Source organism: Bemisia tabaci, chromosome 7, assembly GCF_918797505.1.
Source record: "Bemisia tabaci chromosome 7, PGI_BMITA_v3".
Lineage (NCBI taxonomy): Eukaryota > Metazoa > Arthropoda > Insecta > Hemiptera > Aleyrodidae > Bemisia > Bemisia tabaci.
The window spans coordinates 8,134,910-8,159,357 of record NC_092799.1 but is presented as its reverse complement, the minus strand read 5'-3'; the positions used below and the strand labels follow the sequence as shown (position 1 = coordinate 8,159,357).

Sequence of the window (24,448 nt, the reverse complement as noted above, 5' to 3'; positions counted from 1 at the left end):
AGAGCTGCGTTTCAAAATACCATATAGGAATTCTTATAGCCGGCTAAAGAAGGCTACAGAAAATCATAAAGCTGGCTGTAGAATGCGGAGAAAATCATACGGCCGGGCTATACGAAGCGATAAAAAATTATGCAGCCGGGCTAAAGTTCCTATCGCCGGGCTTTACACTGTATCACCTGGCTGTTTCTTTTTCGCCATCGATTATAAAAGGCTATAAGAAATTGTGTAGAAATTCGTGTGCTTTAGAAATCATTAAGTTTTATACGGAACCACCTTAATATTTACAAAACACACATTATCTTTTCCTTTAGTACATATTTTTTTTCATCAATTAAAATGAGAATAATCCATACAGGATGTGCAAACATTTCAAAATCATGAGTTGAATAACGCTGACTCCGCCAGATTAAATATTAGAGCCTAACACAAAGCGGAACGGCGACGCACTGGCGCCTACAAACCTAACAGGGATACTTCACGCATTGCGCAACACGTGAAGTATCCCTGTTAGGTTTGTAGGCGCCAATGCGTGTTTCGCGCTGGCTGCCCGCCTGCCACGGCGCTTGAAGCAACTATTCACACCAGAGGTATTGCACAGTATCATACGAAACTGAAAGCGCTCTAATATATCAAATGACAATCATATCAATGGCTCTTATTAATGGCAGGCATCCATCAAAAGTACGGAGCTTTCATCGCAAAATAAATCAAGATACTACGGCCCAAAAAGAGAGCAGTATTCCAAAAACTCACTAAGCCCTAGCATCCATAATTAGTAACGTTTAGCATACACTTTATCGCCTGGCTGTGAGTTGCTTAATCGCCATCGGCTATAAAAGGCTATAAGAAATAGTGTAGCCGGTTATAGAAGCTATTGGAAATCTTACAGCCGGCCGTAGGTCCATGGTATTTTGGAACACAGATTCTACTGCCAATTTTTACCAGGGTTAATAGGGGCAGATAAGAGATATTATTTCGAACAACCATAATGTTAATTCAATTCTATAATTTTGTCCTATAGGCTTGCTCAATACTTTGAATTTTAGTGAAAATGAAAGGTAAGTGGAGATGCATGATTTAAGAGCGTTTCTTGGGTTAAAGTAAATAGCTCTATTAAGCAAGCCGACAGTCGGAGAGTAATCCTCCTATTTTTTACGTCGCAACTTTCGCTCTCTGCATTTCCACGCCATTCGTCTGGCGACAGGGAAAATGTCTGATGCAATTTTTGAGAGCTAAGAATAAAATTCATGATCGGAAACGCAATCGATGAGGTTCTTATCATCAACTGTTTGGTAATATAGATAAAGCTGTGATGAAATTTAGAACAATTCACATTCATCTCCACGAGTCATGCACGGCGTCTTGGCTTTTGGTCCTTTTTTCTTCGTTCTTCTTTCTATTTTGTGAATACCTATTCGTCGTTTCTCACGAAAGAACGTAGCTCCATTTCAATGTTGCGAAATTGCTCCTCGCAAATCGCGTATTAACCAGAAGAACCTTGGGCACCTCTGACGAAAATTTCACTGATATTTTCTCAGAAAAAAATGTTGGATGAAAATTGCGCAGGTTGCAATTTAGTATAAATTAATTGCTTAAGTCGAATTGGCAATCTTGGAGTGGAGTGGAGTTACATTTGTTCGTCCGGGAGACGACCTATGTCCTCAATATTTTTATTACTGTAACCCTTCATAGTTGCATGAAAGGAACTAATCATTTTTGCCTTCAGTCCCCTGTGGCATTATGTTACATCAAAACAATAATGGTCTTGGAGGGGGGGGGGGGGCTAATCTTTGAATTTTCGAAGAAAACCCCGTAAAAATGTCCTCTTTTTTACAAGCTAATATGCCGCAGTCGCCATGTTATTGAGTTCTTACATTGAACAAACGTTTGAGTAAAGACGATCACAACACAGTTATGTAACACATCGATCGAACAATACAATTTGATTGACGCTTGCATAATGTTGGCAGCGATATCTCACTCGATTGGCGTGGCGTGCTTTGCGATTTATCGATTGCTCTGCCATTTAAACCTATTGAAAAGGATCGATGGACAGGGTATTCGCAACGAACACCTTAAGCGACTTTTACCATGGCTTCAAATGGGGCAATATCGATGATCGATCATTCACGCCTCGACCCCGTGCCCGTGGGAACCCCACAAATCCAGGTCGACCAACCGAAATTTCCGCGAGAAAATAGTCGGAGATTGCAGGTCATTGTTTTGCGTCGCGCTCATGGACAGCTCCGAAAATAATTACAAGCATAACATGAGTTTCGCTCCCAATTAACTCGGCGGAGTCGATACAGCTTCGTCTAAACTAATTAGAAGAACTCTTACAAATGCTGAGTTGTCAACTTTGCGAAAAAACTCCGATCCTTATACGAGGAGCTTTCAATTGTCGTTTCAAATCGGCAGCACCGCACAAATGATCATTCGAAGGCGAGTGATTGGTATTCAGAACGAATCCCAAAGGCTGCGCTTTTTAATTACAACAACAAAACACGCATGTGTTCCTGTCGGTCCGCTGCCCGTTTGGACGAAGAAAATATCAATTGCATCTGTTATTTTTACACCAAAATTGCATTTTTGATGCACGATCGGTCAACTAGGGGCATGAAAGTGCCGGCTAACTTATGACATTTGCAGCTGAATTGGAAAATTGCGTTTTGCCACACAATTACAGCCTTAATAGGAAACCTATATTGAGCCACAGGCGCCATTTGACTTGTTTATTTATAGTTATGGCCATCTATAAAATAGCTTTATGTAACTTTGTAAGTTTAAAGCGTGCGCACAAATAGCTGCGGGGTCATTCAGAGATCACTCTACACGCTTCTTTTAAAGTTTTTTCACCCCATCTCTTACAGTACTTTATCTTACAGCAGGCTAAGAAAAGCCATTAAGCTTGCTTTTTATTGGCTATCATACCCTAATATTTTTTTCCTGAATTAAAGCCTCTCATCTCTTCAATGGCCCAGACTTTTGAATTATTTGGCTTTTTAATTGGACAGAGCTAAGCCAAAAGAAGTCAAGTATTGCATATTCAATGTTGCTGAAAATGTAAAAGGTATCATAATTGACGAAAACTTGGGATTTCAATGAGTTGTTACACAAAACCTGCGCTTATCCAGATTGATTTAGACCAAACAGATCGGGTCGAGAAAATATCCAAATAATCGATAGAGAAAACCAACATGTGAATACATACCTACAAATATTAATGCATTCGAGGTCAGTTCATGTTTTTAGAGATGATTCGCCTTCTTCCAGAAAACACGCTAAAATTTAGTAATTACGGAAAATTAAAAAAAAAATATACAGTACTAAAAAGTCTAAAATCGGTTTGCCCTGGTCCATTATACGGTCATGCGCGATTGACAAGTCAAACAGGATAATCCGGCATCTCGATAACATCATATCTAGATAATTGCAAACTTTCTGCAGTTTAACTCATGAGACTTTTAATCGGAAAAATGAATTGGGTCGGTAAACATTATGTGCGTGTTCCAGTATTTTCTTTTAGCGAAAAAGACATACAGCAATATTATCTTGATTATTTTGAAATTTCTCATCTCCCTACTTAATTTGATGCAAATAATTGTACGTGTTATCGGCAAACCCTGATTTTCAGGCAAACCTATAGCTTTGTCAAACGCCATTTCAGGCAAACCCTGATTTTGTGTTTTACCGCTTATATGACCGCACCATTTAACTTTTTTTTTTTGCTGCAAATAAAACCGTACCGCGTTTAATTTTTTTTTTAAATATAACCGTGCCACATAACTTACTTGTAGCCTTTCTGAGTGTTGTACGTGTTCCTGAAATGAAGTCTACTTCAATCTGTAAAAATTTGGTCTCCACAATCTGCCTACCAACGTTACATTTGCAGTAAAAAAAAAAAAAAAAATAAATAATATGCGGTACGGTTATAATTCCGGTTAAAAAAGTTAAGCTGCACGGTCATATTTACGGTAAAATACAAAATCGGGGTTTGCCAGTAATATATAAAATAATATTTCCTAAGGAATCGCGTATCAGGATTTGCGCAAAAATGTCCATGGACGGAAACTACGACGCAAAGCTACGATGAAAAGCAGAAAGAATCGTCGAAAATTAGGTGAATAATAGATAAATCTAATGCGTAGATACGAAAATCCTAATCTGGTCTACTTTTAATCGGCCTACTTTATTTTAGGTCTCTGTCATTATATCATTTCCTCCGTTCGGAGCATGTCAACAAGACATTGACCGACAATCAAAACGATACATTTCGTCCAAACATTTTCGCATTCGTTAGAAATCTGTTTTTGATTAGACTTCTGCAGTAAAAAAATAAAAGCGTCTCAGATCGCAACGTTCGGTTCGTGCTTTATTATATATTTATATTTTTCATATGAAAACCAACCATGAGTTTCAACTGGAATATTTTGGGCATTTTCCTTACTCACTCTAAAAAAAGACACAAAATTACAAGGATTCGTTCTGATTGATTAGTTTTCATTCGAGAAAGTAAAAATAATCGGAGATACTTTTGAAATGTTAGAATCAAGATGTGCATTCTTCGTTTTATTTTAGTCATCGATGTACAACGATCTTCTCTTGTTGATCATGCGTTACGGGGAAATTTTTTTTCCACCTACACCCGCAAGTGAATATTGCCACCGATTAATTTTTGAAAAAAAATTGAAGGTCTTTTTCCACGCGTGAAAAAGGGAATTTTCATGAATTGAGTCACGGCGGTTTACAAACAACCTTCATTGCGAGGTTGAGTGTCTGTGTAAAATAGGAGCTGCGTAATAAAACATTTTTTTTTTTAAAAAAAACTGTCTGTCCAGGGTTGGTAGATTTTCAAATATATCTGTGCTTTTTTTTTAATATTCAATTTCCACTTTCCTTGTACTTCCCGCGCTTAACTCGCCAAATCGCAATAATTTGCATCGGCATACTAAAGGTCTCATTAAGAAAGAACTTCAAAAACAAGGCCTCGGCATGGAGCGCCTTCAAAGCCTGGCGATACTCTTCGCTTCGCCAGGCAGTTAGTTTAGTTGCCTATTCGTACCGAACCCAACTAAAGTCACTCAGTTCATTACAGTTGAATGAATTCCGTTTGCTGCAAATGGTATGAAAAATACAAACACAATCTGGGCAGTATTGCAAGTAGCCTCACACACCCTCTTACTGAAGGACATGGGCGTAGCTGGGTTACTTTACTTGGAGGGCCTGGAGCCCCTTTCACAAGGAGTGCCTCTGCCGGGAAATCTCCTGAAATTTTAGTCCTATTTTGACGCATTTTGCGGCTTCCGTGACACAAATTTTCCACCAATTTCTGCGGAAAAGTTTCACTTTTTTTTACTTTCAGCACTAAATACTTTCAAACTGTTGCATTTAATAGATCCGGAATTGTTTTGAACTTTTAATTCTGCTTGGACACATTTCGAAGCTTTCGCGACGCATATTTCTCGTCAATTTCTGCGGAAAACAACGTATTACCTTCTCGGTCCTCTTGTTTTTACTCTTAGCACAAAATACTTTTGAATTGTTGCATTCAAGCAATCCGGAAATTTCGGGGGAAGAGGAAGATAATTATCTTTTCAATTCTGGGGGGCCAGGCCCCTCCCTGCCCCCCTTCTTATGCTCACACCGGAGAGGTCAATTTCTGCGCGGCAATTTCTTGCCGCTTTCCTCCAATTTCTGCGGCAAAGTTACGCTTTTTTTAATTTCAGCACAAAATACTTTCGAACTGTTGCATTTAATGGATCCGAAATTTTTTTGAAATTTTAATCCTATTAAGACACATTTAGAAGCTTTCATGACGCATATTACCCATCAATTTCTGCGGAAAAACCACGTTTTACTTTCTCGGTTCTCTTGTTTTTACTCTCAGCACAAATTTGAATTGTCGTATTCAAGAAATCCGGAGATTTGGGGGGGGGGGAATAATAATCTTTCCAATTCTGGGGGACCAGGCCCCTCCCTGCCCCCTCCTTGCCCTTTCCCTGCCCCCTCCCTGCCCCCCTTAATTCCTGTGCTCGTGCTGAAGAGCTCCCCAATTTCTAAAAAATTAGACCCGCGCCCTTTTTAATTTACACGCTAAATTATTTTCACACCGGCAACGCCTTTTGAAAACGAGCACAGACGCAGACACGCGCATTGTGTCGCATCCACGCACAACTGTTGGCATGCGTGGAGCCTTGTTGGGCCGCGGCCGCATGCGTGAGACGGGAGGGTGTATTTGTGCGTGTGCGTGTGTGTAAAAATATCGAAGTGCAGTTACTAATGACATGTTTACCATCTCACCGACGCTATATTTAGCCGAACCGCATGTGAAACACCACTTGACACGCTCCGTTGCGAGATCACGAGCAAAAGACTCAAGTTATCACTTCAAAATCAAAGTAAACCCGTTGTTTCTCAGACAAAAAAACGTGAATCCACTCCAATGTTGCAAAATTTCCAATCGTAAAATGTATTTTTACCGAGGAACCGACGCGCAATTCTAGGTAAAGCTTTCACTGATTATTCGTTTGCGAGCGCGCTAAAATCGCCGAGATTTTGGACGAAAATTGTATCGATATATGTTCGTGAAAAATTGAATTTTTCGAGTCAATTTGGCAATCTTAGAATGGAGATACGTTCTTTCGTCTGGGAAACAGCAAAATGTCTGGAAATTCTGAGCCTTGGAGCGATCGTTTCTCGAGTCTCGCCAGAATTTTTATAAACACGGTGGCGTTTGTGAGGAAGTGAACGCGCTTGTTTTTAAGAAAAAGAAAATAAGACCGGTAAATATAATAAAACAAATGCGTGATATTTTAAAACTAATCGCCTCCAACATGACAGAGTAATGATCATCATTGTTTGTCGTGAGTTGGCAGTCAACATTTAAAAATACACTCCACTCTTTATATTATGAAGTTGCCTCTTGGAAGGAAAAAACCGCCACCTGAGGCTAAGCGTGACATTTTTAAAGTTATCGCATGCTCGGTTGATCTTAACTGCACAGTAGAGTCCCTTTATACCCAGAGTTAAGACAACTCACTTTTGGTTGGGCTGAAAGTGGCCTAAAAAATAATCCAATTCTGATTGGTTCTCGCTCATGGAGGCCGAAACGAGTGCACCAAGATGGCGGTACCTCGAATGTGAACAAGAATAATGAAAATATTACCTAATTGTGGTTTATCAAGAGTAAATTGTCATTTCCATCGGTCCAAAATGAAAATAGATTAAGAAATTATTCACAAACCAATTTCATTTTCTTTTTAATTGATCAATTTGTTGATGTTGTTGTTTTTGTGTGACAGACATCGCAGGATTCCTGATCCTTATCCCTCAATATCGTTCGTTTGGGTGCACTCGTTTCGGCCTCCATGGCCAGCCAAGGCCGGCTGCGAGTCAGCTGATAATCGAGTTGTCTTAACTCTGGGTATAAAGGGACTCTACTGCACAGCTAGAGAAATCTACATTTTTGCATACCGTTCAAGTGAATACTGAAAAGGGGACCTTTCCAGTGAATGATTTTCATGAGGGTATCAAAAAGCCGGATTTTGAGAATTTATCGGAAAACCGCTGGATATTCATCCACAAATAAGTTACGAGCGGTCTAATTGGTTCATTTTGCATCCAAGCAGGGCGTGAAAGTACACAATAATAGTCCGAACGGATTGTGCCCAAGGCCTGAGCATAGGGACCCTATGCTTAGTCTATATAAATTTCCCCCTTAGTCTATAACAGCTACCCGTTTCTAGCGTTGGATAGCTCTATTTTCCCTCTGTTTTCTTTGTCCATCGCTTTAGTCCACACGATGAGGAGACAGTACCCTGAGCATAGGGACCCTATGATTAGTCTATATCAGTTTTCCCCTTCAGTCTATAACAGCTACCTGTTTCAAGCGATAGGATTGCTCTATTTTCCCTCTGTTTTTTTCGTCTATCGCTTTGTCTATCAATTTCAATTATCAGCCCCCAGCCGATTTGTGACATCCTTGACTAACCATGGTGCATAATACTGCCGGGCTGAGGAAAAACGCCGTAGGAATCTTCAGGCGTTGCATAATTTCCTTTGATAAAACACGAATTCCCTAGTGAAATCATCAATATTTTCCTTCCAATTTTTGAGATAATCTTGTTAGCCATTTTACCTGACGTGCCTGAAAATTTCAAGGAAAAATATTCATAACCTGCTGCAAAAATAAACATTTGACCGGAGGAAATTTGGCAACTCTCGAATGTTCACACGGCGTAATTCCTTAGCACGGTAGAATGGGACTCCAGTTGGCATGACCGAGATCTCTTCCCGTGTCTATTTGGCTCTTAGGAGGTTATTACAAAAGAGCATGAGGAAGCTGGGGGGCTTGAACGTGAACCTTTGGGGGCACCACGAGAGTTGATACGGTTTCTTGCAGATGCACACTGAACCCTCGCAAGTTCCTCCTGTTGAGGAGCACATAGAAGTCCTCTCCCTGTTGTGGCTCAGCTTGGACGCCATGTCGATGAACCGGCAGAAGACGGAGCAGAAATCGTCCACCGAGTGGTGCGGAACACCGTTTACCTCCAATGGGAAGTCTCCAGGGTTCATAATCGCGCAAGGGTCGATCATTTTCTGCAATAGAAATGCTATGGCCTCCGGTATCGTAAATTTCCTCGCTAATATGGCGGCGACTGGGTCATTCGGGGGAATCTTCACGGGTGGGGCAACGCATTTCGAACTCTGGAAAAAAGAAGATGGCCGCACAATCAGTAAATTTAAATACGCAAGTTAAAGAATAGCAAATGTAAAATACTGGAGGAACTTCAAAGAACAGAGGAGCTTCAAAGAACACTCAGAGAAGGCGCTGAAAAAATCTTTAAAAACTTTCCATTTTTTAAAAATAAATTATTAAAATAATTGTTCTCGTGTTAAAGATTATCTTTAGTTGAATTTTAGGTTTATTTTCATTTTCACAGCATTACTCCTCGTCATCGGTGGAAAACTTACGATTTGTGGCATATGAAAAAAGACTAAGAAAACATTCGAATCAAAACGATATCATGTATGTATGAGCCGCTTTTACGGCGCGCTAGGGCGCTCTGCGACGCCTATATAACGATATCATTTGAGAAAAATAAAGTCCATGTCATTGAAGGTGAAAGTCGAAAAGCATTATCTCAGTTGCGACGTTTCAAAATCTCCGCAGTTACTTTACCTTCTCCATCATTTTAGCAGGGGGGGGGGGGGGGGGGGTCGTCAAATTGCTGAAACATTTTGACAGGAGGACTGATGACGTTAGACCGGAAAACTGCGTCAACTAGACGTTCACCACGAGATGTACTTAATGGTTTTTCCAACCATTTTTTGTAACTTTTCACGAAGGTGAATACGTGTGTACGTGAGTACAGGGAGAGATGATGAGTGCCACGGCACTAAAATCGTAATAAGTATGGATTTTACGAGGGGCGAGGCGGCATTACCAGACAGCTTTTGGTCCAGTGGAGAGGCGATAATGATCGACTATCGACATGATTCCATTTAAAACCATGGTAAAGAATCGATTATTTAAGGGATTCTTACGAAAGCCCTGTTTATCGATCGGTACATCGCTAAGCACGCCACGCGAATATTTTGGTCTTCCAAATCCAAATGACGCACATAACGACCAATTGATTTGATTGGTGTCTACTGACGAAAATCCTTCTGCAGAAAAAATCTACCAGCGGAAATTTACGCCAAAATTGTCTCCTCTCTGCCAAGGTATGATCGATTTGAGTTTTAAATTTTGAAAATTGATGACTGTTCAAATATTTTTTTAAAATTTAAATCAGATCTAGCCTCTAATGCTTCGATGAAAATTAGCCAAGTTTTAAAATATTATACATCAATCTGCAAAAATTTCAGATGTGACAAAGACTATCCTCCATTTGGGAACTGAACTCCCAATAATCATTGCCACTAGATCTGAGTTGATAAGAATCTATAAAGAGAGGATTCTAGTCCAGGGCCTGATTTAGGGGGTAGTCACATGGGTCGCGGCCCATGGCGGCACTTTTTGCAATTTTTTAAATGTAGCTATAATGAAAACTCGGATTCAGAAAAAAAATTACAAACGAGAAAAGGTGACAAAATCTCTTATTACCTGAGAGTATATCTCTAATTTTGTCGTCTTTCTGTGATACGATAGACAGCACCTTTAATTAGTTGAATTAAGACTTAGAGAGAAACCGAACACGGAATTTGGCCTGGAACGGCGCGGCGCAGAGAGCAATGATGACGAGAACTTGAGATGAAAAAGAGAAACCCTCGGCGCGGCGGTCGGCATGTAACACATATTAGCGCCTACAAGACTTTATGAATACTTCACGCATTGCGTCAAGGACAGTGCGGTCAGCAGCGGGCGGCCTGAAACGCATAGCGCCTACAAAACTGCATGAATACTTCTCGCATTGCGTCAAACACAGTGCGTGCAGCAGCGGTCGGCGTTAAACGCATAGCGCATACAAGACTGTAGGAATACTTCACGGATTGCGCCAAACACAGTCACACGTCACGCGGCGCGGCGGTGGAAGTTAAAATTATTAAACCACATTTATGTTTGCTCTTTCATAATTTGTTCGTTCATTTCATATGAATGGAAGGCTTTGTCCACACAGAGATATGTCTACGGAACTTAACTTTCGCGCCAAGTTCCGTGAATTTTTGCTAGTAGTGTTTGCAGGGGTTTTGCAAAAAAATGTGTCCAACACGAGTAAACACGTCTTATGCGCCCCTCCCCCTTCGGCACGTTCACTTGATGGTCTTTATTAATATTTTAAAACGAATGAGAGGGGGCGGCAAAATACAGGCGGCCCACGGGCGGCAAGTAAGTAAATCCGGCCCTGCTCTGGTCTGAATTTTGGAAGCTGCATTACTTAGACCGCGCTCAGCCTTACGGAACCAAGCAACATCAGCTATTGCCAAATTTAACCGAGCAATTTAATTTTTTACATGAGAAAATTCATGCGATTCCCTCAGGAATTTTCAGGAATTTGCTCCGAATAATGCAGAAAATTCACTGAAATTTGCACAAGAATCCGCACAACCGTTTTCATGTAAAAAATAAAATTTCCCTCGACAAAAACTGACGTGGTTCGGTTTCTTTCTGCTTAGCGCGGTCCACTTAGTCTATGACAAAAATTACGAAAGATCATTCGACTTACCTCAGATCGGAATGAACGAATCCTCTCCAACCTAGAGAGAGACGGTCCAGTGCGTATCCGTTTCTTGTATGTACTCAAAACTCGCCTCAAAGTGGACACGTACATGATGTATTCTACTCTTACCTCCCACTTTGAAAAAAACCCCAAGTCGTTGACGGCGTAATAATTCACCAGTCCGACTGCCTCATGCCCGTCTACGAAGTGGGGGTATAGCGCCCAGGCGTCAGCTCGATAATGATCGACATCCACGGCGGAGCCATAGAAAAAGTCCCGTACAGGATTGCTGGGTCTGATCCCAAGCATGACGGGGGTTGACGGGACTACCTTAGCCTCCCCCAGACGCACGGATGATCTTAAGTCCAACCAGACACGAGGGTCGGTCACCACGAAGAAGTTGACGGTCGAGTAAACTGCTATCCTAGTGTCCACGTCTGAGATTTGTGAACACGTTATGTACGGCTGAGACATGAGAAAAAGAATTTAAAGGTAAGTCCCGAGGCAAATTGGACTACATTTTGCAACAAGGAACTACAATTTCTGGCGCATACTGAAAAATACATATCTGCATATAGGTATTGGAATACTTTGATGGAACATACGTTGTTTCTAAAATGACCGACAAATTGTAGTTTCTAATTGAAGAACTCAGTCCAATTGAAGGGCTCATTTCGGAAAGGTGCCCAACTAGATTTTTTTTCAACATTAACAATTCACCGTATGGGGGACTGTACTGTCACAAGTTTAGCAATCCCCAGTGGTAGCCCCTGCCTCACAGGGGGTTTCGGAGTTGGTAACCGGCTTCTAGGCGTATATGAAGCACCCAGAGATGGGTAGATTGGACTCTTAGCCGTGGTGAAGGCAACCAATCTAAGAGAGCGCACTCCGAATTCAAACGATGGTCCTCCAGGTTGAGTCATCGGGCTGACTCCCCGGTACTTGTAAAAAATTCAAATGTTAAACGACCTAGCCAAAAAAGCCTCGGTGCCCATGTTAAAAACAAAACTTGCAGGAAAATTTTCGCTTAGAAATGCCCGAAATTTTTCTGATTAATATTCAATTTACGTTGGTAATTTCGGCAACATTGAAATAGAGCTACTTTTTTCGCGAGAGAGACGACATATTGACAAATGGACACTCTTTAGGATTTCCCTGGCAAAAGTTGAAAACGTCTATTTTATACAAAAATACAAATTAACCTTGCTCCATAAACTTGCTAAACGAAGAGAACATATCGACGGAGTAAGTCCGCAATCACATATTTCGTTTGCGGTGTCTGAAAATCTCCGCCTCCATGTTATTTTTCTTAAGGAGAACAAATTGACATCATTCCTTGAGGTTTTTGCAGAATTTTCTCTTAGCAGAGAGAAGAAAAATCACGACAGTTTTAAAGAATTGTCGTTGAGTAGTTTTCCCTCTGAAAAATAAAGTATGACAGGTAGTCCGCGACGTCGCAAACCGAGTTATGTGATTGCCGACTTACACCGTCCACATGCGTGAACCTACTGATGGATACCACCCACATGAGGTGCGCCTTCAATTCAGTTGCATAGGCAACAAACAAACCGAGAAGTGCGAATAGTTACCTATTCGGAGAACACACAATTTCTTATCGTTCCATGAGCCATGATTGAAAGACTGCGGTGATCACAACGACGACGTTGTAATCCTATCGGCACGTATCATTCTTGATGTCGTACCTCAGATACTTATTCCCGTAATTCCGGCGGAACATTACGTAATCTAAAAGTGATCTTAATGAGGATGTAAAAGTTTCTGAAGTTGCACCGCAAAATATTTCACCGCAAATATTATATATTTTGATATATTTTTTTATATATTTTGATTCACAAAATATTTAACCGTTTTTTGGCATCATCATTGTTGACATCGTACTACACTACTTGTGTGTATTCGGTCTCTAGCCTTGATCCTTACAACTCACCTTCATGTTGGCTGTTGAGAGACGTGTTGAGTGATTTTTTGACAAACTCGCCATGTTTTAAGTGCAATTTTGATAAGAAAACACATAACTTAATGTTTAAAGCCGCACTTTGACTGATGGCCCCATTACTTACTTCAGGAAGACTTCCCTGACTTTTGTCATCCAGCAACTTACCTGACGTTTGGAAGTTTGACAGGTGTACATGGCTGGCCGCTGGCGGTTTGACGAAGGTATTTCCAAGTAAAGTTCTCGATTTTCGATTTTCGATGACGGCTGCCGCTGCATCGCATCCAATCCAGAATAGAGGCACCAGGATATGGTCATCATCGCAATCAAGTAAGGGATCATTCCCTCCCAATTCGATTCGTTTACTATCTTAAACTTTGCTAGATAAAAACCCCTGAAATGTAATAAGTCAATTTAAATTCTACGAGTATTTAACTCTCGTGGACGAAAGATACCAAATAAAAAATCAGTCCAAACCTTAATCATTCAATACAAAATTATCCTCCTATTCGTAATCCGTCTCTTGGGTAAAGACAAAATAACTTGGTTTTCACATTGCAGCAAGCTGGAAAAATTCGGCTGGACCTTCAATACAATCGAAAAGTAATCGATTAATCGAAAACCGATTTTGTCGACCTCCTATGATGTAGAGTGGTTGCTGCACTAGCTCTATGATCGGGAGGTTCCGGGTTCGATTCCCAGCCAGGCGACCCGAGTTTGATGGTCTCAAACAACGGTTGCCTGGGACTGGTTGTAGGGACGTAGGGGGGACGAGAATAAAGTGCAGGATTAGCCCTGGTGGGCTATTTGGAATAGTAAAAAAATAATAATAATTTAAAATAAAATAAAATAATAATTACTTTGAACTCCTGAATAATATTGAACTCATCAAATACGCCATGGGGTATTGCTGAACTGGTGCAATTTTTTTGTTTTCAATTTAAGGGAAAATTAGTGGTCGGAAAATGATAATTCTCATTACACCTAGAGGGCTGAAAGTTAGGACGAATTTTCCAGTGTTAAATTTGGACCTTAAATGTAAACATTTGCAAATTAGGAGCCCCTTTTTGTTCTATTCGAAGTAAAACTTGTGGGAAATTACGTTTAAACAAGTTATGAATGAAAATTAGCATCAAAAGTTTGTTAAATTCTGAAAACCACCATATGGATTCTGAACACAAAATAAACTGCAAAATCTGCACTACACAACACTGAAAGGGTACAGGAAATTTATGGGAATTTTTTTAAGTAAAAAACTTGGAAAATCGCAGAATGGAATGTTTCAAAAAATAATAATAAAGTCTTTTAACTCGGATATTTTAATTGTTTTTTAAGAGTTTTCTCTTTGAAATTTATGAGTTTTTTAAAATTTTACAAACAGCCAATACATTACCAAAGGAGACTTTTAAAGGCTCTTTTAAAATGAGGAACACCCCGCACAATCTGTAGAACACCTGATAAGGCTCAAGGTACTTGAAATTTCACTCTTCATCTACTAAGTGGAATCAAATGGAAAAAGTTCAAACAAACTTACTTGCTTTTTGACAGGAAGATTTCACAGTTTCACGGGAAGGCTTAAAATGTAATGGACGGGGGAGGCTGCTCCCCTGCAACTGCTGTTCGAACGTCGGGTAAAGTGAGAAAAGTTTATCATAGACGTAATTATACACAAAAAATTGCACCATGGATTATTATTGACGCACGAAAAGTTTGAGACCTTTCATATTTCCAAGAAAAAATCTAAAGCTGATCAAAATATCCTCCGCAAAATGCGGAAGGTGGGGTAAAGGTTGAAGCCCACGGATATTGGAACTTTTTAAGGTGTTTTTTGCTGTATTTACAGTCGAGAAAATTTATCACTTTCATTTCATTTTTTTCTTGAGAGATCACACGCATCAGGTGAATCAGCACTCAGTGCGACACTTCGTGCAAATCGTTGTTGACAGGGATCAAAGAGTCCCATCAAATCGGCGCTCGTGGTAAAGAAAAACTCATCGGGTACGATTTGAACCGAGTTTAAGGAGTATCAAGTTTTTTGGCAAACAGGAGGTCTGCACTGAAAAACAAAATATCGGTGTATTTACTGAGAAAAGGGTAAAATTACCAAGAATTCAGGGTTCTATTTGATCCCAGTTTTTTCTTGGTAAAATTACCATTTATGGAATTGGTAATTTTACCGAGAAATCTCGGTAAAATTATTGAACTTTCTCGGTAATTTTACTGGACCTTGGTAAAAACGCCAATATTTTTTATCGACTGTGGTAGAGTTACCGAGATTAAATGGCAAAGTTACCAGGAATGGATTACCAATAAAAGTGGTATTCTTACCTGAAAAAAAAACAGTAAAAATACCGGTTTTTAGGTAAGCTTACCAGTTTGTCTTGGTAAAATTACCAATAATTGGTAAAAAAAGTGAGATGGTAAAGGTACCTACGAATCTTGGTAAAAACGCCGAGAATTTTTTTCAGTGTGCTCCCTACTCGTTATTTGCGCGGAAGAACTCCTTACGCATCACTATGCAAGCGGTTCTTTTCCTAACGATTTCACTAGTTTGGAATCTAAGATGTAACTACCATCCACTTGGTTCCTGAATATGCATTGATTCGGGTTTTATTGAATTTGGGAGATGGAAATCGGGTTACTACATTTTTTATAATATTTATGTAAATTATGTAAATGCTCACAAACACTGTAAGAGAAAGAAAATATCAAAATAAATACACACAAAATACGAATTACAGTTAAAGTAAGGATTACTTACACGCTTATCAAAGAAGGACAATAAAAGGAGGTAAGGCGGAATTATAAATTAAAAACGGATTTGGGGAAGTGTCGGCTCCTGCAGTCTGGCCGTTTAACCTTGGATCACCCTGTATTGGTATTCTAATCCCGACTGTTCTGCTGCATTTCAGCTGTATTCTCGTCCCATCTGCGAGGACCTCTATCCTCGAATGAGGCGTCTAACTCCATAAGCGGAAATCTCCATTGCCCTGTCTAAAAACTGTGCGATCATTATAATTTTAAAAGTGCAAGGACGGAAAAACATACATGTTTTTGTTTGCTCGTGAATATCCTGATATTAAACGAGAAAATTTGGAAAATGTTAAATACGGCTGGACGTTTCGATTGTTCCGCACAGAAAATTAATATGATTGCACACACTGGAAAAAAAAAACACATTGGATCTAGAGTCCAGACTCTTAAAAACATCGACAAGGAAAAGTACTCTTGATTCAATCAGAATCTAGCTAAAATCAAGAACCAAAACCTCTTAATTTAAACGGATTTCATTTTGATTCAAGCAAAAATCCGATTGAATCAAGATTATCTTTTCTTGTCGATGTTTTCAAGAGTCTGGACTCTCGATCCAATGTGTTTCTTTTTCCAGTGCACTTCTCAGACAGGGTAAGGAGATTGCCGCTTTTGGAATTAGACGCCTCAAGTTGCCTTTCAGTTGAGGGACCGTATCTACTTGTCCCTCAGAGCATTTTGGCACACGAACATGCGAAAGGTGCCCTTACCCTCCTGAATCGGGGGGCACGTCGGGATGGTTGTCGTTTTCTGGCAAATGCAAACGTTCTTGACACAGGTGCCGCCTGAGGAGGAACACAGACAGATCATATCCTTTCGGGGATTCAGACGGGCCGCCACATCGATGAACTGACAGAAAGTCGAGCAGAAATCGTCCGGCGATTGGTGCGAAACGCCTCCCACATCCACTGGGAAGTCACTGGGGAACGTCATGTCCGAGCAGGGGTCGATCATCTTCTTCAATAAAAATGCTGTGGCTTCCGTCATCGCAGTGGCCTTTGGTAGCCGAGAGGCCTTCGGGTTGTATGGGGACATTGCTGCTTTTGAGGCTTGCGGGATGCTTCCCATACCCTAAAAAGGAACGAGGAGATCAGGAGAGGAAATTCGGGGGAACAGTGGCGTTAGAGCTGCAAGGGTTCAGAGTGGCTGGAAACCCCCCCCCCCCCCGCCGCTCCCACGATTCCGCTTTCCGAGTCGAGGGAAAATGGAGATGTTGCATGTGTGAGGAATTTGCGATTTGACTATGATGTTTAAGTAAGAGTTCGCGAGAAACACGATGGTCCCACTGGTTTTCTCTGAAATCATCTCCCAAGCTCAAAAAAAGCTCTCAAGTTGAGGCGAAAATGGAGGGGATACCCCACGCTATCCTGAGAGTCCACCTCTACATTAATACAAACTCTCCATGCAAAGATACAGAGCAAATACATTGACAGGGCTGCCACTTTATTTGGGAACTCTAAAACTGAAAACAAGGCAACCCTGCTATTGAATTTGCTCCCTATCTTTGCATGGAGAGTTTTTCTTGATATAAGTGGAGGTGGACTCTCAGGATAGCGTGGGGTATCTCCTCCATTTTGGCCTGAACTTGACAACTTTTTTTGAGCTTGGGAGTCGATTTCAGGGAAAACCAGTGGCAGTATCGTTTTTCTCGCGAACTTTTACAAAAGAATCAATAGTCAAATCGCAAATTCCTCACACATGCAACATCTCCATTCCTACAGAAACATTGTGAAGGTGTGCCCCACTGTACCCCCCCCCCTTCCTCTAAAAATCCATTTAGTTACGTCCACAGATGTGATACAGTCGCGCTTTTGTAGTAATCACTTTAAAGGAGAATTATATGGATCGCGCTCAACAGAAAGGAACCAAACCACATCAGCTATTGCCATTTAACTGGGCAATTTAATTTCTTACGAGAGAGCGTTTGTGTGGATTCTTTTGAAAATGTTGTGGAATTTGCTTCGTACTATAGGGAAAGTTCACTGAGATTTGCAGGAAAATACGCACCACTGTTTTCATTTAAAAAATAAATTGCCCAATTGAAGAAAATAGCTGATGTGGCTTGGTTCCTTTCTGTTTATCGCGGTCCACATGCCGGTGAAAGTTGGAAATATGTACCTCGATTTCAATTTTAAAATTGCCGCAGCAAGTTTACCTAGTTTTTTCGAGGAGAGACGAATAAGCTGTGATGGTTTGAATCCATAAGTGAATTTTCAAGTTGAAAACACTGTTTTTCCTCCATTTAAATCCATCAAAAATATCGATTTTATGTGACGTAAGATACCTCACTGAGAATCGATTGTTTTATCTATATTTAAATGGAGTAAAAACAGTGGTGCTAACTCTCAAGAATCGCCACCGAATCAATCCATATTCAGTCTCAAGGCTTAAGGATTAAGGTCTCTCTACCATTAATTTCTGAACAATATCGCGGACGCTTTCATTTCCTATGCAATTTGGCGAGGAAATCCGGGTTTAGGGGAGCTTTTAGAGGTCTCCTAATATGCAGGAGGGAGGGGCAGATATTACAATTTTCAGGCCTAAGAGATACGCATTTGCAGTTAGTAGACTGTTTATACAGTAATAATATGTAAGAGCATTCGACTTACATGAGACCGAAATGAAAATGACCACAGCATCTGCATCTTGGGGAAAGGATTCCCTCCAGTGGCTCCCTGGGGCTTGAATTTGCTCACAACTCGTCTTAAAGTGGACGTGTACGTGAAATACATCTTTCGCGCGAAGTAAAACCTAATAAAAGTCTTCTTATCGTTGATAGAGTAGTATGTTACTATATCCAATCCATCCTTCTCGTTTAAGAATTCGGGTGATAGTTTCTCAACGTCATTTCGTAAAACAGCAATGTTTTCGGCAATGCCATAGAAAACGCACGTCAAAGGATTTTCGGTAGGGATCCCAATCATGACTGGGGTTGATGGAACTTTGTTGGCCCCGTCCAAGGGCACGGGGTTGATAGGTCGCATATTGGCGACCATCAGGTTCGTTGCGATGTAGAAGTTGGCAGAAGAGTAAACGGCTACCCTCGTGTCTGAATTAGACCTCATTCTTGTACACTTCAGTGGAATCTAAGACACAGACACAAATGGATGAAGAAAGTGAAAAACCGCGTATCTCAGTTGCAGGGTTTCAAAATTTCAGCTCCTATTTTGTTTTTTTGAAGAGAGACAAGCCGACTATGTACTTTGAAATTTATACAGGGTGGGCATAAAGTAACTGAAAAGTGTCTGTAACTTTAGAACAAAAAGAGATACAGGGTTCCGGTTCCGGTTTGGACCATTGCTCATTGTGGCAAGGGGCTGATTTTTTCAAGGGGGCTCATCGATGGGGCCCCCCAAAGGAGCCCCCCAGGGGGAGGGGGAATCGAGATTTTCAAATGGCAACCCCCCCTTTGTGATACATCGTTAGAAAGAAGATAAAAAAACAAGAATGTTTGCGCAAACTGAAGATCAATCAGCCTTTACGTTCACGAGTTATTCACGATTAAAGCTCAATTTAGATCAATTTTCAAAAAATGATACGTCCTGTTAGGAAAGTCGCAAAGAGGCCGTCTACGGGTTAAAATTCATGGGACCACTATTTCATTCATACCTAAGTTATGTATAGAATATTCTGCTGATAGAGAGGAAAATTCAAGGAAGTTTTTAAGTAGCTACGTTGATTGGTTTTCTAAAGGAAACGTAAAGTATGATAGAAATTCTGCGAAGTCCACAGAAACAAGAGGTAGGAGTTGAGACCAAGCTTGGACATTTCCAATTAATTGTGGTCGTACTCTAATAAAATAGGCTACATACCAAAATGTTGCGGTACTACCAAAGCTTAAATCATAGTGTTGGTGCCCACGAAAAAATATAAACGCAGGGATTGAAGTTTTCCCTCCTCTCATTTTTTTCTTGGAATGATATAGTTGGGTAAAAATATAAGGACATTGCAACCTGGATAAACATTTCCGATTTCACCATTCAGCTACTCACATAATCTCCAGTGGGTATACAGATATATAAATTTGGCTGCTGAGCGTTGGGTGAAGGAATTTCTATGTAAAGTTTTCGATTATCTTCTGATAAGGATTCCGACCGTGATATCTGCCTCAGCCCATCCAAACCAGGATCAGAGAACCAAGATATGGTAAGCATCGCAATCAAGTATGATTTCATTTCCCTCGGCTCCATTCGTCTACTACCTCAAACTTGTAAGTTTCAAAACGTCGCCTAGAATCGAGAAGGTCAACTAAACGTTTATAATTGCATATACAATTTACACAGATTATCCATTGAATTCAATTCGATTACCTATTCAATTCAAAGACAATCGATAATGTTATTTTTTTACTTTTGCTTGGACCGAACCTTATGATCCATCCACGGACTTCGTTTCCACATCCAAGCAAGCTGGAAAATTTGCAGATAACAGTTGGAGATGCGCCTATCAAAAAACTTGGTGAAGCAATCGTACATCTCAACTAATGTTTGAAATGAAACATGTTCAATATTTTCGAGCTTAAACATGGGTGATCAGTTACGCAAGAGAGGGGATAAAAAGTAAATGTGCTTTAGTCAACGGGTCATTGATTGTTAATTAATGTTCGATTAATAATGTTAAACTACAGAGTAGATGTTGAAAACATGAAAAGCAGCATAAAATGTTACTATGTTCGTACAACTTTTCTTCATTTCATGCGAATTAAAAGACCTATAATTTTTAATTGAGACTGCAATTTGAAGTTTTCCAATTAAGTATTTCATGAAACGAAACATTTTGGTTCTTTTAAAGTAAGGAACACCCTGCACAAGCTTAGCAACCTGGCTGGATGGTCCTTCGGTTGTTTTAGATTTCTGCTTTTTATCTATCAAGTTGCTTCGAAAGTGAAAAGTCCAACTTACTTACTTGCTTGCTGACAAAATAATTTCACAGACACGGAAAAATGCTCAATTTTAGCGGTGATAACTACTCTTTTGCAAGCACCGCCGGAACATCAGGCAAATGGTGACTGAGGCTAACCATTTAAAATCACAGTCGAAAAATCGAATCAGGATGAATATTGACGCGCAACAATTTTAACTTTCCTCATTTTGGAAAAATCAAAAAAAAGCGAAAAAAAAGAGAAATGTCCCAGAAAACGGCCGAAAGCAGAGGACGGGCAAAAAATAGACGGATCCTGAAGCTTATGAGACATGTCTGAATTTTTTAAGCGGTTTTTTTGGTATTTTTTATCGAGGAAATTTTACACTTTCTCTTCCCGTGTTCGTTTCATTGCACGCCACGGACGCATCAGACACTCAGCATTTAGTGCGCGACTTTTAGTACGGAAAGAAATTGTTTTTGACGAGGACCTAGGTGATTAACATCCATTAAGTGAACGCTCGCACTCACGAAAATCTCACAGAGTATGATTTTTTTCCGGATGCGAAGATCACGAAAAAAAGTACTGTGAAAAGTATCAGAACTACCTTTTTTTGTTCCCATACTTTAGCAACGTACGCACAAAATTTTTTAAGGAAAAATAGAATCAGTCTCGGTCTCACAGATCCTAGCGCGCTGAGTTGGTTTTTTTTTTAAATCCTTTTAATCGGTCATTTCACTTGTCACAGAATAGCTGTGTCGGTCACGAGTCCCTTTAGGCACCACTACAATAAGACGAACGGAGCCAACACAATATGCAAATAAAGCAAGGGAAATAACGCGCGTTAATTACGGCGCCGAGATACAACTATTCGTGCTTGATGGATGTCCGTGTTGCATCTGCAAAATTGAAGGCGGGATGGTGCTCGGCTTGAACTCACAACGCTCCGCTCTACGCTGCCAATGAAATTTCGCTCGGATTGGGAAGAAAATTTTAAAAAACGATGCCCCATTACGTCTATTTTATCTTCGGTTGTGTTTACTCACATAGCCCTTGAAGCACCACTACAAGTAAAGCAAGTAAAGTTAGTAAAACATGGAAATACAGCAAAGGAAATGACGCGCGATAATTACGGCGCAGAGATACAACTATTCGTGCTTGATGGATGTCCGTGTTGCATCTGCAAAACTGAAGGCGGGATGGCGCGCGGCGTGAACTCACAACGCTCCGCTGTTCGCTGTCAATTAAATTTCGCTCGGATTGGGAAGAAAAGTTAAAAAAACGATGCCCCATTACGTCTCTTTTATCTTCGGCTGTGTTTACTCACATAGCCCTTGAAGCACCACTACAAATCAAGCAAGTAAAGTTAGTAAGACATGGAAATACAGCAATGGAAATGACGCGCGTTAATTACGGCGCAGAGATACAACTATTCGTGCTTGATGGATGTCCGTGTTGCATCTGCAAAATTGAAAGCGGGATGGCGCGCGGCTTAAACTCACAACGCTCCGCTCTACGCTGCCGATGAAATTTCGCTCGGATTGGGAAGAACTGCTAAAAAACGATGCCCCATTATGTCTCTTTTATCTTCGGCTGTGTTTACTCACATAGCCCTTGAAGCACCACTACAAATAAGACGAACAAAGTTAATAAAACATGGAAATACAGCAAAGAAAATGACGCGCGTTCATGACGGCGCAGAGATACAACTATTCGTTCTTGATGGATGTCCGTGTTGCATCTGCAAAATTGAAGGCGCGATGGGGCAAAGGGTGCTCCTTGAGATGGCCCCAAGAGCTTCACGTTTTGTCGTTTATCTATTCTCTCCCGATCTAGGGACCCCAGTTTACGCCTCCAGTCGAGAACGCACGCTCTTGGAGGCCGTTCTACCCCGATTTCGAGATGCAAGACACGCAATTCGTGGTTTTAACCTTTGAAATCTGCTCCTGCCCGAGAGTAAACATACACCCTGTGCGCGTCTGAAAAAATAAACATGCATCAGCGATTTCCGCGACAAAGACTGCAACAGAGGTGTCCGCATAACGTGACAGATTGCTCGCTCGATAGCGCGAAGCGGCGTCAAGTGAAGAAAGCAGGCCGATAATCCGATCGGTGCTTCCAGATGTTACATGAAAAATTTCCCTTCTCGAATTGAATCAGTGTGAATAAATCCGATTATTTTTCACAATCTGGCAACGCCGCGATTGATACGGTTGATTTTCGCGTGGGCGTCCGGCGTTAACTAGCGTTCTAGAGTCTCTTCCGCTCGGAAAAGTCACACTCGCGCCGCCCACGATAGCTTTACTCTAGCCGCTTCCATCGTTGCCGTTTAGAGCGTTAAATTATCTGAGTTTCCGGGTGAAATTCGCGTAATTGAAGCTCCAACTGGCAAGCCTGGTAGCTGGCTCAGCTGGAAAGTTCTAATTGAATATCGAGCCTCGGGAAACTCGAAAGGTTAAACCCGATACTGTCGTCACCTATTCAAGCAAAGTTTGACTTTTACCTTCGGGGTGGGGGTGGTGGTAGGAGGGCACCGCTCATCCTCCGAGTGTAAACAAATTATTTCGCGAGCGGTGGGTGTTGACAATGAAAAAATTCGGAAAGTTGGCTGGAGTGAAAGCCTGGGTTGTTGGAAAAAAATATATTCTCAATCGAGTTTGTGTTTACATGGAAATTAGATTAAACATTTGCATGAAGCCTGGTTGAACTATGTGGTAGCTCAGCAGGAAGCAAAAGGGCGCAAATTCATGAAAATAATTCATTCGCCTAAAAAAAGTATAATACGGTTCCACTCATTTTCCTCTGCCTTTTTTTTAAAAAAAATAATGCAATATGAAATAAATCAAAATATCCATTATTTTTCACTTCATACAAAAGTGCAAAATCGATGATCAGACCCTCTTCAGGGGAATGAAATATGATGGTAGATTTGCAACGTCGCAAATCAAGCGAAGTAGTCTCGTACTTTTACCATCAATCTGCAAATAGAGACCACGAAAATGGGTGAAAACGGCTTCTCTCTTTTGGGAATGTGCCTGTGCCACTCTTGAAATTACCTTCGTTTTCCATTCAATGGCGTGTTGAGCGATTCGTTCGGCGTCGCACGGTCAGAAAATTTAAACAGCTCATCTTTTCCCGCACGAAAGAACGTAACTTCATTTTCGTTTTGCAGAACTTCCCACTCGTATATTGCAGTATTACTAGGATATACTCGGGCATTTCTAACTGAAAATTTCTCAGATGTTTCTTCTGATCTCACGGAAAAATTAGACACATTTTTTGAAAAAAATCTCATAGGTACGAGTTGTTAAAAATTGAATTGCTTGCGTCAATTTTGCAATCTTGGATTGGAATAACGTTCCTTCGTATGGGAAACAACGAGTTGTCCAGATTTTCAATTCTGCTTTGCTAATAAGTAAGAACGCCGTATGAGCATTCGAGAGTTGCCAAATTTCCTCTCAGAAAATATTCATTTTTGAAGAAAAGTATGAATATTTTTACTAGAATTTTCTAGATAAAATTCCGAACGAAATCCTCTGAAAGACCGAGAGAGAAATATTCCAAACAAATCCTGGAAATTCGTGCTTTATCGAGGAAAATTTGGCGAGGTCTAATGACTCATACGGTGTTCTTTCTGAGCTCGGCAGATTCAAGATACCA

General features: G+C 40.6%; 3 protein-coding genes across 3 annotated transcripts in view; 1 reads left to right on the top strand and 2 right to left on the bottom strand.

The window, feature by feature from the left end:
- The window catches only part of LOC109032724 (cathepsin B-like cysteine proteinase 6), a 361,957-nt gene that overhangs the window by 314,210 nt on the left and 23,299 nt on the right, over positions 1-24,448 (top strand). The window lies entirely within an intron of this gene.
- LOC109032675 (uncharacterized) lies at positions 6,054-13,482 on the bottom strand. The gene is made up of 3 exons (XM_019044920.2): positions 13,285-13,482; positions 11,169-11,627; positions 6,054-8,706 (listed from the first exon to the last, which is right to left on the bottom strand). The coding sequence occupies exons 1-3, from the start codon at positions 13,456-13,458 to the stop codon at positions 8,299-8,301; spliced, it is 1,041 nt and encodes a 346-aa protein (XP_018900465.2). The 5' UTR covers positions 13,459-13,482; the 3' UTR covers positions 6,054-8,298.
- LOC109032664 (uncharacterized) lies at positions 16,290-19,006 on the bottom strand. Its single transcript, XM_019044910.2, has 2 exons — positions 18,537-19,006; positions 16,290-16,998 (listed from the first exon to the last, which is right to left on the bottom strand). Exons 1-2 carry the CDS (start codon positions 18,990-18,992, stop codon positions 16,585-16,587), a joined length of 870 nt encoding a protein of 289 aa, XP_018900455.2. The 5' UTR covers positions 18,993-19,006; the 3' UTR covers positions 16,290-16,584.

Coding starts and splice junctions, on each gene's coding strand:
- LOC109032675 (XM_019044920.2), bottom strand. CDS start 13,458: ATGATCCCTTACTTGATTGCGATGATGACCATATCCTGGTGCCTCTAT. Junction 11,628..13,284: donor GTCAAACTTCCAAACGTCAG/GTAAGTTGCTGG, acceptor CTCATGTCTCAG/CCGTACATAACGTGTTCACA. Junction 8,707..11,168: donor TTCGTTCATTCCGATCTGAG/GTAAGTCGAATG, acceptor TCTTTTTTCCAG/AGTTCGAAATGCGTTGCCCC.
- LOC109032664 (XM_019044910.2), bottom strand. CDS start 18,992: ATGAGGTCTAATTCAGACACGAGGGTAGCCGTTTACTCTTCTGCCAAC. Junction 16,999..18,536: donor CATTTTCATTTCGGTCTCAT/GTAAGTCGAATG, acceptor GTTCCTTTTTAG/GGTATGGGAAGCATCCCGCA.